This window comes from Coccinella septempunctata, chromosome 2, assembly GCF_907165205.1.
Source record: "Coccinella septempunctata chromosome 2, icCocSept1.1, whole genome shotgun sequence".
NCBI lineage: Eukaryota > Metazoa > Arthropoda > Insecta > Coleoptera > Coccinellidae > Coccinella > Coccinella septempunctata.
The window spans coordinates 40,631,300-40,648,224 of record NC_058190.1 but is presented as its reverse complement, the minus strand read 5'-3'; the positions used below and the strand labels follow the sequence as shown (position 1 = coordinate 40,648,224).

At 33.7% G+C, this 16,925-nt stretch overlaps 2 protein-coding genes across 6 annotated transcripts; one reads left to right on the top strand and one right to left on the bottom strand.

Annotated features, from left to right (window-relative positions):
• Nucleotides 1-413: 413 nt before the first annotated feature.
• On the bottom strand, nucleotides 414-14,027 carry LOC123306790 (E3 SUMO-protein ligase PIAS2). 5 transcript variants are annotated; one of them, XM_044888935.1, is made up of 11 exons: nucleotides 13,015-13,157; nucleotides 12,852-12,903; nucleotides 11,443-11,792; nucleotides 6,939-7,080; nucleotides 6,399-6,800; nucleotides 5,625-5,865; nucleotides 4,918-5,149; nucleotides 4,684-4,850; nucleotides 4,138-4,311; nucleotides 1,344-1,535; nucleotides 414-1,292 (listed from the first exon to the last, which is right to left on the bottom strand). In XM_044888935.1, the coding sequence occupies exons 3-11, from the start codon at nucleotides 11,718-11,720 to the stop codon at nucleotides 1,240-1,242; spliced, it is 1,881 nt and encodes a 626-aa protein (XP_044744870.1). In that variant the 5' UTR covers nucleotides 11,721-11,792; nucleotides 12,852-12,903; nucleotides 13,015-13,157; the 3' UTR covers nucleotides 414-1,239. The 5 variants fall into 5 exon arrangements, with proteins under 5 accessions (XP_044744870.1, XP_044744868.1, XP_044744871.1 ...); XM_044888933.1 differs by having other exon boundaries at nucleotides 414-1,535; XM_044888936.1 differs by lacking the exons at nucleotides 11,443-11,792; nucleotides 12,852-12,903 and adding an exon at nucleotides 13,716-14,027 and having other exon boundaries at nucleotides 414-1,535; nucleotides 13,015-13,181.
• Nucleotides 14,028-14,343: 316 nt separating this feature from the next.
• Nucleotides 14,344-15,140, top strand: LOC123307546 (probable 28S ribosomal protein S23, mitochondrial). The gene is made up of 3 exons (XM_044889903.1): nucleotides 14,344-14,485; nucleotides 14,551-14,712; nucleotides 14,811-15,140. Exons 1-3 carry the CDS (start codon nucleotides 14,442-14,444, stop codon nucleotides 15,085-15,087), a joined length of 483 nt encoding a protein of 160 aa, XP_044745838.1. The 5' UTR covers nucleotides 14,344-14,441; the 3' UTR covers nucleotides 15,088-15,140.
• The last annotated feature ends 1,785 nt before the right edge of the window (nucleotides 15,141-16,925 follow it).

Sequence of the window (16,925 nt, the reverse complement as noted above, 5' to 3'; positions counted from 1 at the left end):
GATTGCGAGTCATATTTAGCACACCCTACTGTTAAGTCGTATACTTAACAACTAATCTGTTTAAAAAATGGCTACTGCATTTAATTGCTATTTATGGGCGAAACTGAATCGTCTGAAATCAAAATAATCCTGTGGTTTCCTGCTTCCACAATTAACACAACAAAATGCTGGCATACGATATAGAAAAAAATAGAAGTACTGAAGAATAATCAAACATTAAATAAACAACAATTCGTTTGTCCTGCAGAGGCTTTAAAATTGAAATAGCTGATCATGACAGCCCTATATGGTTGTGAGCAAAAATTACAGCTATAATCTTTGGTTGTGAAGGCATAGCAACTTTGAACACAAAAGATTTTCTGTTCAAACACAAACTTATGGCTGTGATGATAGACAAAAACGAAGAAAACATATAGTGCAAAACCAATTTTATTTTAAGTAACAAGTACAAACATTAATCATTTTGTTCTATACAAAAATCGCTCATGACCCGATCATTTTTTTACACCCCAACATATAAATCTACTCATGTCATTAAATAGGAAATAGTATACAAACTAATTTTCAAAAGATGAGAAGGCTAGAACTTAATCAATTTCGAATATTACATGAGCCAGCAAAAATAACTATAATTCTTTCTCTTAATTGATGATCAAAATCTGATTCATTTAAAAAAAAGTACACAATTTCAGCAGATCTGTCAGGAGATTTCAGTTCTTGCAAATATGACAGACACTCTTCACCCACTATAAAAATGTCATCAACGTTTTTCCAACCAGACACATTCTGGGCAAATTTCAATCTATTAAATGATAGAAGTTGCTCTATAGTTAATTTTCTTTACATATTTTATAGTTTCACGACATGTAATGCTAAACGTGGAATTGAATAAATTTCTACAAATCCAAACATATTTTAAATATGTTTAAGAAACTTTTCAACTTGGTCACATGAAGGAAATATTAAAAGTAAAGATAATCAGAACATTTTGGTCTTCATTGGTATTCTAATTGCCTATAGAAGAAAAATTTCGATTCAAATTTTTCATTTTCCTTCTACAATGTGGAATGATAACTGGGAACTGTATAAAATTATGAACCATCAAAGACTAATAAAATAATTTAGTCTATAATAAACTAGTTCAAGATACTGTACACTTAAGACTTAGGTTTTTTCTTTTCACTTCACGTTCAATTATCCATTGGTCATAAAAAACGGTTCTCACTCTTGTAACTCAGCTCAAAACTGATGATAAGTATTTACATTTGTGTTGTTTGTTTCCCCTTCGAGATCTAGAAATGGCATGTGTTGATTATACATTGATGTTTGCTGATTTAATGTACCGTTAGTAGACTGCATCATACATGAAGAAGCCTGTTGGTTTTGTGAAGATGCTTGCGGTGATCTTGGAGGAGAGGGACTGTCCAGTGTTATTATCGCCGGACTTGCTGGATATCCAGAACTAGACACCGATGATGGGCCAGGTGTCGTCGTCATGCGGGATTGGTTGCTATTTGACGAAATACTGGTCGTATCTAAAAAAAAATTTTTTCCTCTATATATTGAGCTGAAAAGATCGCTCACTGGAAGCTCTTGCTGAAGAGCTTATAAACAGCTTCATACAAAAAATTTGTTTCATTTTAGATACAGAAGATTAGCGACAATGGAGCTATCAACTCGGCTATGAAATACACTACTATTTTTCATCAAAGTGCATAATAAATGTCAATATAGTTGTTTACTTAGATGAAAATGAGTTTATTTATAAATAATACAAAACGAAAACATGATTAATTCACGAAAAAGTTTCAACCTCAATAAAACAGTATTCACAAATTACTTTATTGAGAATATTCTTGAAGACATGAACAATATCTTTGACTCGCCTTAAGCATGGTAAACTCGTTGTAGATTGTCTATGATTTTATTTTTCACGTATCGGCTTTGAACCGAATTGCATCACTTCTGCTATATCTTCTTGTTTTTTCCCTTGACCGCTTCCCCGAAATCTGACTTGCGTCGTTCGTGCAGGTCAAAGGTCAACCGCAGGAAATTACCTTTTTTCTACTCCCGTGCCTTTCAAACTATTTTCCCGCACCTATTTTAGTGTCATTTCCTACACTAGTACGGGAAAGTGAATTTCTGCCCGACTATTGACGGAAAATGATTTTTCTCACAAAAGAGCTATCAAGATTCTGCTTGCGTAATTTTCAATAAAAAAAAAATAAACAGACAATCACGAAAAACGCAATCCTCTACCTTCAATGATAAAGCAATTAGATAAGGGAGATGCCCAGCAAATGTGCCCAAAATAGGATGCCCTGAGCAAGAATGCATTTTCCTAACATCCCATGAAAGAGACCGTTTTTTGTTACCGAGAGTTCAAATATCGGTAGAGGCTAGAATCGCATTCCTATAGACACATTTAACATACGACAGGAACTCGTCAACTTGAAATTTCATATCATTGTTTAGAAGGGAAAGTTAATTACTGATAAAATGTCAGTTGTCTGTATTTAAGGGTTAAGCTTTACTTTCCCTGTTGAATCTCCTCTATCTGTCATCTAAAATATTTGAAAGTTCCAGAAAGCCGATGTTATTTACTACTCAGAATTCCATAATTCAAACGCGTAACATGCGTCGATTATTTAATCAATTGTAGGGGATTGACATCTGGGCTGGTATTCTCGAGCATTCGAAATATATGCGATCGTACGCATCGAAAAACGTTGTAATGTTTTTAACAGGAAATAGCAGAGTTTTCCAATGCTTTGGTGAAACTCTGGAAAACTCTGCTATTTGCTGTAAAAAACATCACAACGTTTTTCGATATATTGCGAATGCTGGAGAATACCAGCCCTGGATGACGGCGAGTGGCTAGTACGATTCGGATCCTAACATCTGCTGATATTTATATCGAAGGTGCTATGCGTCTGAATTGATTGTGGTTATCCCTTTAGGTATTTTATTTTTTACTACCATCTACAACAGGGGTTTTCCAACTGTATCATATTTTTGATTGATTTCAACTATTCAACCAATTTGAACGCTATGAGGATCATTATTTTCTCCAAAATCTGTCACAAGGTGACCAAAATCTGCACTCGTCAGTTTCTGCTGGACCCATTCTCATTAGGTGCATCATAAAGCAATGCCCTGTGAGTAATGTATCACTATGTCAAAATTTTGATAGCTTATTTTCAGGTTTCTTTCCACACACCTTTCGATTGCAAATAGTTTAGCCTGAAAGACAGCAATCAAGCGATAGTGAGTATCTGGTGCCAGCCACTAATACTCTTAGGTCATTCCCTATCATGGTTCCGAACTATCTTCATACCATTCAATAGTATTTCTTTTGAGGATTTGGGAGGTGCTTTCTCTTCCCAATCTTCTACTTAGCATCGTTTTTAATATCTTCTTAATCCTCACGCAAATGGCAAAATGAGAACCGATACAACCCATACTTTCTCTGTATATTCTTAGGATGGCCTCATAGACCAATCTATCCCCCGGTGAAAAGGTGTGAAATCTGTAATGATCTCCAGTGCCCAGTTGGTCACATTCTCATAGCTCCAGTGATGCAAACACAGACTAGCCCTTGTATTCTATCAAGGATTTTCCTCGTGTATTGTTCTGATTTGCCTTGACATGTCAGACTATTGCCCCATAAGTGATTGATTACTGGATTCATAATCATAATGTCTCAGACTTAGTTTGTGGGTACACGTTTTTACCAAATGACATATACAATTTTTTTAACGTTGTTTGCTTTCCTATCATTCTAACGTATGCGGTACTCCAAGAAATATAAAAGGGAATTTCTAGATTCATTGCCATGAATGCAACATATATCACTATCACTCTGCTATATACTAATAGCCGCACACTTATTACTGCAAACTCTGATTTCTAATTGTTTTCAGAAGAACTACACTAATGATTACTGAATTTTGTCATCACATCAGAAGGTAACAGTTTCAATTCTATGTGAAGATTAGAAATTTATTTTAGAAAAATAGATTACATAGAAACATGAACCAACAAAATAATTATAGTACTACATCTACAATCACGAAAAAAGAAACTGAATCAAAATTAATGAAACTCCACTACCATATTACCCTTTAGTAGTTATACCTGAGAATTTAATAGTCGAATCTGGTTTTGGATTTACAGCACGTCTTTTTGCCAACGGTTCATCGTCATCAGAATCTGACAAAGTTAAATCTACAACATCTTTTTTAGGTTCTTCCTTTAATTCCTTGACGGGTTCTGTAGAAGATGTGGTGGTAACGTTGGAACTCACATATTCTGTAAACGTAGAGAGATTTTTTTTTTAAATTACTCCTCGATCATCCCTTATTCATTTGAATATAAGGGACAGAAAAGTAAGCTGGAGTTTATGTCATGTTAGTGGTAGCAGGTCGTTATGGTGGATTGGAATTGCATCAGGAGTATTTGGAACTGTTTTTAGGCAGAAGTTGAAGCATTTATTGATAGAGAAGACATTAAATAGTTAAAATCACTCTCAAATAGTTCATCAAGGAAGAAATTCCGGTGAACAATTGCTAGTAAATACATTTGCGCCATTCAATAGAACCCTTGTTGGATTTTGTCTTTTATCACACCAACTAATTATTTTCAATTCTATTGAGCACAATATCGTGAAAAAATAAAACTCACCAACATCATCATTGATTATTTCAATAGAAACATCAACATCAGGCGTCTTATCAATTTTCTGAGATTTCTTTTCATTACTTTGAGTACTCCACGATCCGTCCTTATGGAGCTGTATCTCATTCACATCCGAAGGCAAACTATTCGACGTTAATACATCTTGGAAATATCTGCAAGAAAAATATTCACACTTCAAAAACGACTGAATTCTACGAAATCATCTTGAAGAAAACTTACCCATCAATTACTAAATTGTCATAAAGTGCGGGCTTATCACAAACCGGACAAATCCAAGTTGGTTTTCTTTCGTTCATCTGCAGGAAGAGATGAGCATCGAAGCATTGGAAGTGGGAACATGTAATTGGACGACAGGGTGTCGTCATTCTCATTTTACCCAGAGGGCACATCAAAGAAACTTTCAATGAGGTGGTGGCTATTTCACTGTCGTCGTCGTTCAGTTTTTCCTTTACTATAAAAGTTTGAAAAAGATTTTAAAATTATGTTTTAAAAAAAGGCAGATTTCTAATAGTTGCAAAACAAGTACTAGTTTACAGCTATTGTTGCAATCTTGATCAATATTCTGACGAATCGAATGGAGGAGATTCCGAAAGGAAGTATGTCTTAAGTTATTTAATAATATGAAGAACTTCTGCAGCTGCTGTAAAAGTTATCAAAACATTTGTTTTTCAATTCCTGTAAGACCATGAGTTATGTAACACTATGTTCAGAGCCTTTGTCAGCGGTTGCGACCATGAAGTTCAATAGACCAGTGAATAATGACTCATGAATCACAAGTGATTAATGAATGTTTGATAGGCAATTAGTGAATAATGATTCATTAGGTGGAGGGCGAAGAGAAGGTGTTATTCTTATGCATCGATCATGGATAAAATTAGTAACATGTTCAAGTATGTATTTGTAATGACAAGAAAAAATTATCTTACTCAATCCTCTTGTATAATCTGAATGTTTGGCTCCTTTCTGTTTCAACCTCATCAAGAGATCATGGGAAGTCAACTTATGGACCAATGCAACCGTTATTGCATAACCTCTACCATATTCTGCTGCCCAGGACACCGATATTTGATTAGGAACTGTTGGACTCAATTTCACAAGGGAAGTAATATTTACAGGTTTCGGTGGCCTTTTTGGCTCAACGCCTGGTTTGTTTGTAGGGATGGGGTTCTAGAAAATAAAATTTGGGTTTGTAATTCAAAATAGGAATAATCATTCATAAAAGCTATGGCAAAGAATGAAGTTTGATTAAACCTTAACAATTAATCCTTATCTATTATGATATTGATGACTATGGGAAAGTTTCAGAAAAGATTCATCACCTGAACGCGATTTGATAGCTATTCTGTTTTCAGCTCAAAATGAAATGAAAATACATTTATCAAATGAAAAATCAATGAATAGATGTTACGTGACCATAATTCTACTATTTTATATTTTTTTATATATTATGTTAAAAACTGAATTATTGACTGAAAATTAATCCATATACATATGTATTAATCATGCAAGTGCATGACAGCTCGATCAAGCTCCATGAAACCAGGCATCTAAGTTGAAAATTGTGTACTATTAGAAAGGGAAAGACTTTACTGTTTATACTAATAAACAGTAAAGTGTAACTTTATATTATCTTTCTCTTTCAAATAGTACACAATTTTCAACTTAGATGATGAATAAAATTGATCAAAAGTTGAACTCACAGGTAATTGAGTGTGTTTATTGTTGACTTTAACAGCAATACTTGGGGGAAAGAAATCTTCTTGTTCACAAGTTGTCTCAAGAAGGCAGAATCTCATTTGTACTTGTTTCACATAATCTATTTTCACTCCGGGCCTTATGTCCCTGGACACTGCTATATCAGTTGCCTGTTGAGGGGTCAGGTGGAAATAGAAGTTGCCCTCCTGCATTCTTTGGGTAGTTTGGGGAATGAGAGTAGACGGCTTCAAGAGCTCGCTAATGACATCAAAAAATGGCAGTCTTTTGAACTTCACATCTGGATGTATTGGGTAGTTGGCATTGATTATGCCTTGCTGAGGTCTTTGGGTGTACTGTGGTGCATATTGTGTGAGATAAGTTTGATTATAAATAGGTGGCTGGCGAGACTACAAGAAAAAATAAGCGTCAATGACATAAAACAATTAGTTTATTTATTCAATAATTTCTTGAAAAGGTTACTTTAGCAATGAATTTAAATTTTTTTGATGGGCTTTTCCTTGAAATTAATAGTGGTTTTAACTTACTGCAAGCTGATTATTAACGTAAGGATGTACTGTAGCTGTTGTGCGGGGTACACCTCCTTGTTGCTGGGGCATGTTGCCGTTTCCTAATTCGGTAGCTCCAGGTGAAGATGCGGTAGGTGCGCTATTTAAAGCTCCGTTTTGCCTGCAAACAGATGACTGTAAATGACCCAAAATATTCAAAGAAGATTGTTTGGAAATTGTGGAACGGGATTCAACTGTTATGAAAATGCTTGACATATAGCTAACATTGAAGGAGCAATTGTTGATGGAGTACATGAAGCTTACTATTAGCAGTAGGTACTGCATGTTTCTAATGAAATTATGGAAGCATTTAATATTTCTTCGATTAGAATACAATCCCAAGCATGAATGAAATTCGAATTTCTCCCCAGTACTCGACTTACTGAATTTATGATTTACTTATCATGTATGGCAAGATAGGTTTTTTATTGCTATGTTCAACAATTGATATGGTTGATCAGTGGAATCCTGCGTAACCTCCCTGATTCAGTCTGCTGTTACTCATAGTCAAGATCTACAGCAAGCTCATTTCCCCCTCCAATGCGATCCAAGAAGATGATAACGCTTCAGGATGAAAGTTTGTGAAAGTCCCCGAAGCTAGACAAACTATTTAAACTTGACTCTATTGCCTAAAAGAAGCATGGCTTCCTCTTAGCAATCTGATAAAAGATATTTTCATTCCCAGTTTGTGAATGACATCCGTCCTTATCCTATCTACTCAGGTAGATACCCTATCACTGGATTGAGACCTATGAGAGCCTTTTCATCTATATAGCTGATTTTGAAAACATCAGCTAATTTATTTCCCCATTGAGCGTTTTTCGAGTAAGAAAATGGTGCACTATGGATAGATTACACCTCTCAATTCCAGCTTGACTGAAGTAGATCTAACACAGAAGTTTCACATATTTGTCCAGAGTAACACTCTATTTGGATCCGTGGTTTGTTGCCTTCCGCCCCTTATCAATATTAAATAATATTTTTAAGTAGGTACGCTCAATACATACCGTGGTAATGAAATAGTAATATAAATATACAACCCTAGCTTTTGAAAGGGATAGAGGTGATAGACCTTTTGTTGACAAGGATGATTTGATAATTGCTTTTTTATGAAATAGTTAAACTCATCGAATTTTTACTTTTTTATTTATCTTGAGGTCGATTACTTTCACATTTTTGTGATTGTAATATTTTGTTTCAGGAAATCAGTCAAATACATACCACCATATGAAAAATGGATGTTTTCGATTACTTTTCAAAAACAAATAAGTACACGTCACTGACCTCAAAATACATAAAACAGTGCGTAATTTGAAGTAATGTTCGAAAAAAATATAGCTTGTACATTAAGAAAATTCTTGATATTTTTTCCATTATCTATTTTTCCAGTATTTTATAGCTGAATGAAGCTGTTTTATCACGAATGTTGTATCTTCACTATGATTTCTAAGGCTGAAATTTTTTTTTATTTCATAATTTAAGTAAATTGACCGCCTGGAAAACATGAAAATGAAAAATGAAATTCTGAACTTTCTGATATTGATTTCCGGATCCTGTTAGATTAATTAACATAAATTAGAAAATATTATTAAGCCAATACATTCCCATGTTCAATTAATATTATTACTTGACAATAGTCTGACACCTAAAAGGAATAATTTCTTCAACTTAATTTTTGGCAACAGGATTACTACATATCTGAAGCTTGCTATGGTAACAATAAGCTTCAATTATCTACTGCATAAACAAAATTATTGTCCATTTTCAAAAAGTTTGATCAAAAAATAAATCCCTTGATTCACAGATCCATATCCATGAATTGGTTCGGAGCACTGTTGCATCAAACTACGATACTTCCATTTATTGACTACCAACTACTATTTTTCCGATAAAAGCACAAATATAAATTTTTCAGTTATTTCATTTCGGCAATCAAAGTTTTATGAAAATACAGCCTTCTTAAGTATTCTATTCCCTATGTATATCACTGAACATGCCTGCAGTTCCAAGTACACCGAAATTATAACCAATTTTGACGGAAGTATAATTGTTAAACATACAAGTGTCGGTAATGCGCATGTGTCGTGTATAGACAGAAGGTAGAGGAACACGCAGCATTATGAGGCAGACTGGCGTAATTGAGGCTTCAGCGCAATTCTATCTACATAGGTATGTGGTATGTGACGAGATATTGTGTTTGCTGTCCACAGGAGTATGGGTATAACGTGAAATGGTTAACGAAGCTAGTGCCTATTGTAGCCGATCACCACTTTCCTTGATGATGTCCTACAAATCACGTGACCACCTATAAGGAGGAGACACTCCACTTTGCACCATCCTCCACAGATGATATGTGTATACATCAGTTAATCCACTAAGTTCAAGTTGCTTTGGATGAGATCTCACAAGCACACATCAACCATCTAACTTTATCTGTGCCTAGGCGTGCTCAACTACAAGATCGCCTAACACATTTTTAATTTCTTTACTGATTACATGTGACCAACATAACTTGCAAAATTTTCTATTTTTAGTATCGACATAAGACCAACACATAGCTAAAACAAATCAAGTTGAAGAAATTTTCGGTTTATTTCATGTATAGGTTATATGTAGGTGTGACCATGAACAAGAAAAAGAATCATAAGGGTTTAATATGGAATATTTCATGTTCCTTCGCAGGCAAAGTTACATTGAATAACTGGGTAGAAAAACAAACTATATCTCAAGGGAAAATTCTTGATTAGTCAATTATTTGATTATTCTTGCCATATAAAAAATAAGATTTTATCGAACATAAAACGCAACAGAAACCTATATCACTATTCATTATCGAGATTTCATGATGAAATTTTTTTTAGCAGACCGCAAAACTATTATCAATAATCTTCAAATAAGAAAGTTATGACAGTATCATATTTAAGTTGGGAATGATTGTATAAAAAAAGGTTTCAGATTAATGATTCTGGACTGTAACAACTTCAAGAACACGTCAAATGATTGCCATAATCAGATTGAATGAATAGATTGGACATCCAAAGATATAGGAATACTTTCACTTTTTTTAATACTTCATTTGTAACTTCTTCTTGGGAGTCATTCCATAATAATAACATACTGTTGAAATAACGACTGTCATGTCAGTCTCCCATTTGGAAGGATGATATAGTTTCACATACATGTAATGATGAGGGTATATATAGAATGGTAAATATATGGAAGGTATACAGGATATGAATGAATTGTTGCGAAAACATTTGATAAGTAATTCCTTGAAATTGAATGGAGCAGATCTTTTTTTCCCTATGTTATCCGCCTACTGGGTAAATTTAATTTCTACTATAAGACTCAGAAAAGTCGTATTGGGTATATAAGGTCTTCTGTAATAGAACACCTCACTTGTTCAAAATAAATCAATAATCCCTTGAACTTTTTCGCAACTATTCATTTACGCCATGTAGGATGAAAAATATTATTGTCATTATAGATATGCAATGGAAAAGTTCAAAAATGCTTGCCAACACTGTAAGTAATTAAAAAAAATCTTACAATGGAAACATATTTTTTGTTAATTATATTTTGAGTTTTGGTTGTTTTAAAAATTGCACCATCCTTGAAATTGTGCCTACAGTGAAGTGATATAGAAAACTTAGTGTGAAGGTTGTTGACATTATTTGGAATTTTTGGTGCATAACAATTATTAAAGTGTTAAAGTTACTGAAATATAGCGCATCTCGGATCAGCAGACAATGACAGAACCTGCATTTTGCTTGAAGGGCGCATTAATATTCGTTGAGTTCATTTTTAGTGATTTTGAGAGGTATTCATAAATCCTTATCTTTTTACTGAGAAAATAGCGTTCTGCGAAGTAAGAACAAAACAAGAAAAAACTCCCAAATAATGTCGAAACTTTCCTAGAAACCCAACTTAAATTTTCAATGATCACTTGAGTTTTATAGCCTGCCCAATTCAAAGGATTGTTGATGATTAAGGCAACTGAAAGGCACAAATTACCGTTGTAAATTTTTTTAAAGTTTTTACAAGATTGGCATGCATTTTTGAGCTCGTCCATTCAGTGTACACTGAGTTATTTTAGTTGTATTTCGACAAACATGGGTAAAAATGCAATGTGCTTAAGGTTAATTGATTTAGGATTCTTACATCAACTACTATTCTATTTGAACCTACATCGAAGACAAGAAAATGTCAACCTAATCGCAGTTATGAAATTACGTTGATCTCCGAAAATTTAACATGTTATTTCTGTAATCAAGATTTTCACCAGCAGCAATCCCGACCCACTATTTTTCACTTGAACTAAAGCTATAGGTACAAAACTGGAAGATTCACATAATGCAGAAATAGTTCATAGATTCCTTTCTTCATTCTCTTGCTTATTCAGTTAACTTAATGGTTTCAAGAAACTCCCATACTGAAGGTTCTGATTGTAATGAACTATTATTCTGGAACATGAAATATGTACCTTATTGTTTGACCCCTATTCAATTGCTTGTTCTTGGTTGGCAGTTCCTGAGTTCCATATTGTCTTGTATTTCCCAAAAAAACCTTCCCCTGCTGTGTAGTTTTAGTAGCTTGTCTCTGGGTTGCTTGTTGGCGTGCTAGATGTTGCTCTCTTTGTTGAATCATTTCAGCTGCATGTTGCAGAGATGAGTATGGCATTACTCCTGAGTGCTCAACTTGAAAAGTGTCAGTCATTTTCCTGAGGCACTCTGCCTTTGCAGCCCTCGATGGACGTGACATATTTCGACTATTGCCTTGATTAGTAATATATCTTACCAAACTTTCCAAGCAAGAATTTTCTCCGTGATAAAACTGAAAATTTTCCTTGAATGTTGTCGAATGCAAGATAAAAATTTATTGTCATCAAAGATATGTAGTGCTGTTTTCCTTATACTATTTGATGTCTTGATTCTTTTACAGAATATCAGATGTGCGATGAAATATATTTTCTCATGTGTATAGAATCAATTAATTCTTCTTTCATATATTCTTTGCTTCAAGTGACATTAAACTGCTTCAGTTCCCACAAAAATACATATTGATTAAAATTTAAGTGGAGTATCAGTACACAAATTACAAATTCTGCATTAATGGTGGGTTTATGCAGACTTCCTAAGAACTAAGAGGTAGCCATCTGGCAATATGGGAAATCACTTCATTTCTCGATCCTAGATATTAATTTTTGGGAGGGCTGCATGAGCTCAACAGTAAGCAATTTATGAATGAAAATGTAGATAATGCATCAATGTGGGAAATGAAGCAATAATAATGCATCACTGATTTTGTCATTCATTATCCACAAAAACCTCCAAAACAATTTAAGCAGTTTTTTCACAGCCATTCCACAATTCTTTCAAGTGTATAAATTTGAAAAGACAAATTTCGATTGAACATAGATTGAATTTCGTAGTTTTGAGAGAGAAACTAAAAGAAAATTTCATACGACTCAAATCAAAGATAAGAAATTTTAGGGTTTGATAATTATATTAAGTCTAATGTCAAAATGAAGATATTTTAAGCTATTTCAAGCCTGCACCTGTTGCCATCTAAATCTGCCATAATGTAATACCTTGAAAAAAATATAAATCCCCAATCTAATCCATTCTTGTCAATCTTGTCATAAATAGGGTGTTTTTATTGGATTTGCCAAGAAGTACTTTATGATGGAAAGGGTAAAGCAAGTTTTTTTCAGATTAATTATAAACATACTGCTAAAAATTCAGACTCAAATTGTTTAACTCTTCTAAGATGAATTTTGCTGGTATTTCATTTCATATCATTTTGAAAAATGAGGTAATTATCGAATTAGTGATGGAATTTTTTTTCACCAGCCACTATGAGTGGACCAGACATTTTTTACATGATACTTACTACCCATGAAAGGGCTGCTATCACTGGTCATCACATAAATGTGTTTCCAACACTACAGAAAAAAATCAATTAAAAAAATTATTTTAGCCTCTTGGGAGCTAGTTAGAATTTAACCATTTATCAACAGAAATTCTTATTTTGGAAAATTATCCTAATAACTTACTGTATTGTTTTGTATAAATCTCTGATTTTCTGCTGAATAGGATGAGATCGAACACGCAAAAGATCAATAGCTCGTTGTTGCAATTCAGTTTTCCTTCCAGTTTTATTTCTTAAAGCAAAACCTAATAGCATTTGCAATTCAGACACCCGAAAAGTCACTAGCATATTCTGAAATGAAGTAAATAAATAATTAGAGATATGAGAATTACACATAAATCAGGGTTCTACCACAAATTCAGCTCGTTCTTCAGGATGTAAGGTTGGTGGGGATAAAATCAAAAGTTGCTGGGAGGAAACTAAGGAATATTTTGTACAGTTATGGTTTTCAGGTTCCATGATATTCAGTACATTACCAACAGTAGCTCCTGTCTTAATATCCATAACATAAACATTTAAAGCTCAAAAATCAAGAATACTTTCTTAGTGTCATATGAATGATGCTTACTTGTTTAAAATATCTTCAAACACACTAGATATTTACAAAAAAATAATGAGTAACGCAGTATGCCATGATGTGATTAAGTTTAAAAACTTAACACTTGAAATAGTAGAATCTCAGTGATCGTTCCCAATTTGACCAACCTCATCATCTCTGAGAAGCATGTTCTAATAGAACTGATTTCATGTTGTAATTGATATTATTAAGTAAAAATTAACATCACTGATTAGATTGATATTACACATTGGAATAATGAAACCTACCCGTAACTCCTGAATATTTTCTGACATTTCCCGTTGCCGATGTTTTGGGAAATTTGAACTTAAAAATGTTCTCAAACATGGAAAATCAGTTTGAAATTAACACACTCAGCAATACTTGGGACAAATATGTCAAAGTACAATCAAACACTAGCCAATATAAAACAACCCTACTGACGTTCAATTTTTTTACTGAATACCACTAGTAGTACCACTACATTTGAAATAGGTATTTAATTTTCACTTGATATGGATAATAAAAACGAAAATAATAGCGGACTCCTCAGCACAAATGTCAACGTCATGAGGAATTATTTTTACGTTAGGAACCACAGAACAAGGAATATAGAATCAATCAATCTTCTTGGAAATTCTAGGTATGGATAAATCGAGTGGATCGTTGTTTATATCTAGAAGCTGTCCAAGGAGGCTGGGGCGAATCGCGAATCCATTAATTTATCTTTATCATTTGCTCGCTCAAGAAACAAAAAGTATTGTGTTCTGTGCTAATTCCAAAAACCATAAAACATTCTTTCTTCTTGGTCTTTTATTGGTCTATGGTCTTAGCAAATAGGAATCTTTGGTCATATTCATAGACTTTGATTTCTTTTTCTTTTAATGTTCATAGAAATACTAACCTCATCTTGTAAGTTATAATTTCTATGGTCTAACATAACCTTAAAAAACCAAACTTGAAAAAATAAAAACCAAAACATCCGAAAATTCGCTATGGCTGGCAGTAGACTAGAAAAAATTGGTACCATACATTCAAGGTAAAAAAAAGAATCCACTTCATATTCCATAGGTACACTCAGTATCTAATAATTCCTTTCATCAGAGCTTTGGGTCTCATTGAAACTGGAGCGAAAAGATGGGAAGATCGTCCATTGTGGTTTGATATTTACGAAGCTTTTCCCCCTAAAGATGAACCTACTTTTTCTAGACCAGCTCCAAACTTAAAATTGAGGCAGATATTTTATCAAGAAGATAAAATAAGGGCGTAAGTTGGTTCTATTGATCTTCGGTGAATGTGATTCATATACTCTTTGAATACAAAAAAATCGACTTAACTAGGGTACTCTTAGTTTTGTATTTCAGACAATTCCATAAGCGAAACAAATACTTGGGCGTTACAAACCTGTCAAATTCCAATGCTAAAACATTGACCCAGAAGTTCATTGAGAATTATCGAAAAATTGAGGAGAAATATGATAGCACTCAGGATCAAGAGACAATTTATAGTGAAGCAATTGAGCTCTTGAAGAGAGAGAAGGAAGTCCAGCAGAATATTGATATCATCAGTTCGAATATATCAATTGATAAAAACACGAAGGAATCAAGTGCCAAAGTAAATCTCAATGATATATTCAAGTGAAGAGAATTGTAATTATAAAACTGTATAGTAGCAATTATAATATGTTCTATGAAGTTCCATTATTTCAATGTTCAGTGTGGATCATGAATAACTGCATTATTAGTAATCTTGAAATAACTGTAGATGGCGCCTGATGGATCATTCATATTACAGTGACTCTATCAAACACAGTGGCGACAATTGGAAATTTCGCAAGAATATGGCGTCTCAGAAGCACAGATTTCAATGCTATGATCTCTAATTCTGAATGCGGATTGGCTCACGTCACGTCACGTGACCAAATCCGCCATATTCTTGCTAAGACAATGAAAAACGAGAAATATTAATGGAAACGACAATTCCGAAAGAATTGTCGTTCCAATAACGTGAGTTAGTCATGAACGAATGAAAAACGAGGCCACAATTGTCGCCACTGTCTCGTTAGAGTCACTGTAATTCATATCAAAGATTATAGAGTAGAAAGATAGGAAACGAAGCGACTAGAGTGATGTGAGCGCCATCTGTGTTTCAAATGTGTTTTTAAGATTGGTTAAAATATCAATTCGAGGGACATATGAAATTTGAACAGGTTTTGAATGTTTTGATTCTCGTATCCATAGACAACCTCGTATCGCCTTTTGTTTTTCAAGCCGGTTCTAGCTGATTATTGAAGTTTTTTCCTAATTTCTTGGCGAAAACCTCAGAATTTCGTTCGAAAATTGTATGGTGAAGAACTGTGGATCAGATAAAACGAATTTTACTAAGGAAAATGGAAATGTAAGTATTAAAACTGGTAACATGTGACTCGGTCATTAATTGATTTTTGTTTTCAGTGCTACGAAGTGGATTAAATTTTTCTGGGCGTACAGGCCTGCAAATTCTACTGACTACACCATGTGCAATGAACATTTTACTGCAAGTCGATTGAGAACTGTTCATCCACGAAAATTGTTGTATGCAGAAAGCATCCCTTACATGAAGGGCTCATTTAGGGGAAATTATGACTTTTACACGTCCATTCAAAGATTATTGCCTTCAAAATATATTCAGAAATACAAAAGTTTTATGGATTTCGATTTGCGAATTGGGTGACTGTCAAATTGTTGTTTGGAAAGTCAAAGTTTTATGAAACCTTCTGTGAGTGTTCATTCGTCAATCAATTTGTATATTGTGTCATAAAGAGACCATACCATGAAGAAATCATGAAAAAGCATGAAGAAATTATACTGACGGGTTTGAATACAAGGCTTGTATACCTCTGTAAGGTTTTTTTCAATTGTGGTTCTGAAAATTTTGTAAATGATAAGTAAGTAACGTAAATGTGTATCCTATGATGGTAAATTGCATGTTGGTTCATATCAATTTCTGATTTATAAATTGTAAAAATTCAACTCAGTTTATTAATTCGAAACGTTTTCACAGAAAAAACATCTTTAACGTAACTATAGCAGATAACCATGTACTCTTGTATCCTAGTCGAAGTTCTATTCGTTGTCTATAATTTCAAATTTTTGTGAATTTTTTATAGATTGCAAATACAAATTCATCAAATCCAACAGCGTATTTCATTGATACCAATCGATTCCAAACAATGTTCAGATAAAAACTAACATCCTGGTCACAAAACAAAATCATCCTTTTGTTTTGTCGCTCAGGATGTTTGTTTTCTGCTCTCAACAAGGTAGATATTGAAATTGAATACAAGGAATAGAATTCGAATTTCGCGCCCCTCAATTATAAAAGAGAAAACTGTTATTAAACAGTTTTTCTGTATTGATGATACGTTTTCAGCGCCATCTCATTGTCAAATGTGTTTTCACTGGCCAAAATGTAGTCGGTTTTTAGTACTAGCGATATGA

Excerpts from the sequence above, each read along its gene's own strand:
- LOC123306790 (XM_044888933.1), bottom strand. The coding sequence starts at position 11,720 with ATGTCACGTCCATCGAGGGCTGCAAAGGCAGAGTGCCTCAGGAAAATG. Across the intron at positions 7,081-11,442 it reads AATAGGGGTCAAACAATAAG|GCAAAACGGAGCTTTAAATA; the intron begins GTACATATTTCA and ends ATCTGTTTGCAG. Across the intron at positions 1,536-4,137 it reads TTCGACTATTAAATTCTCAG|ATACGACCAGTATTTCGTCA; the intron begins GTATAACTACTA and ends ATTTTTTTTTAG.
- LOC123307546 (XM_044889903.1), top strand. The coding sequence starts at position 14,442 with ATGGCTGGCAGTAGACTAGAAAAAATTGGTACCATACATTCAAG. Across the intron at positions 14,486-14,550 it reads ATTGGTACCATACATTCAAG|AGCTTTGGGTCTCATTGAAA; the intron begins GTAAAAAAAAGA and ends TCCTTTCATCAG. Across the intron at positions 14,713-14,810 it reads CAAGAAGATAAAATAAGGGC|ACAATTCCATAAGCGAAACA; the intron begins GTAAGTTGGTTC and ends TTTGTATTTCAG.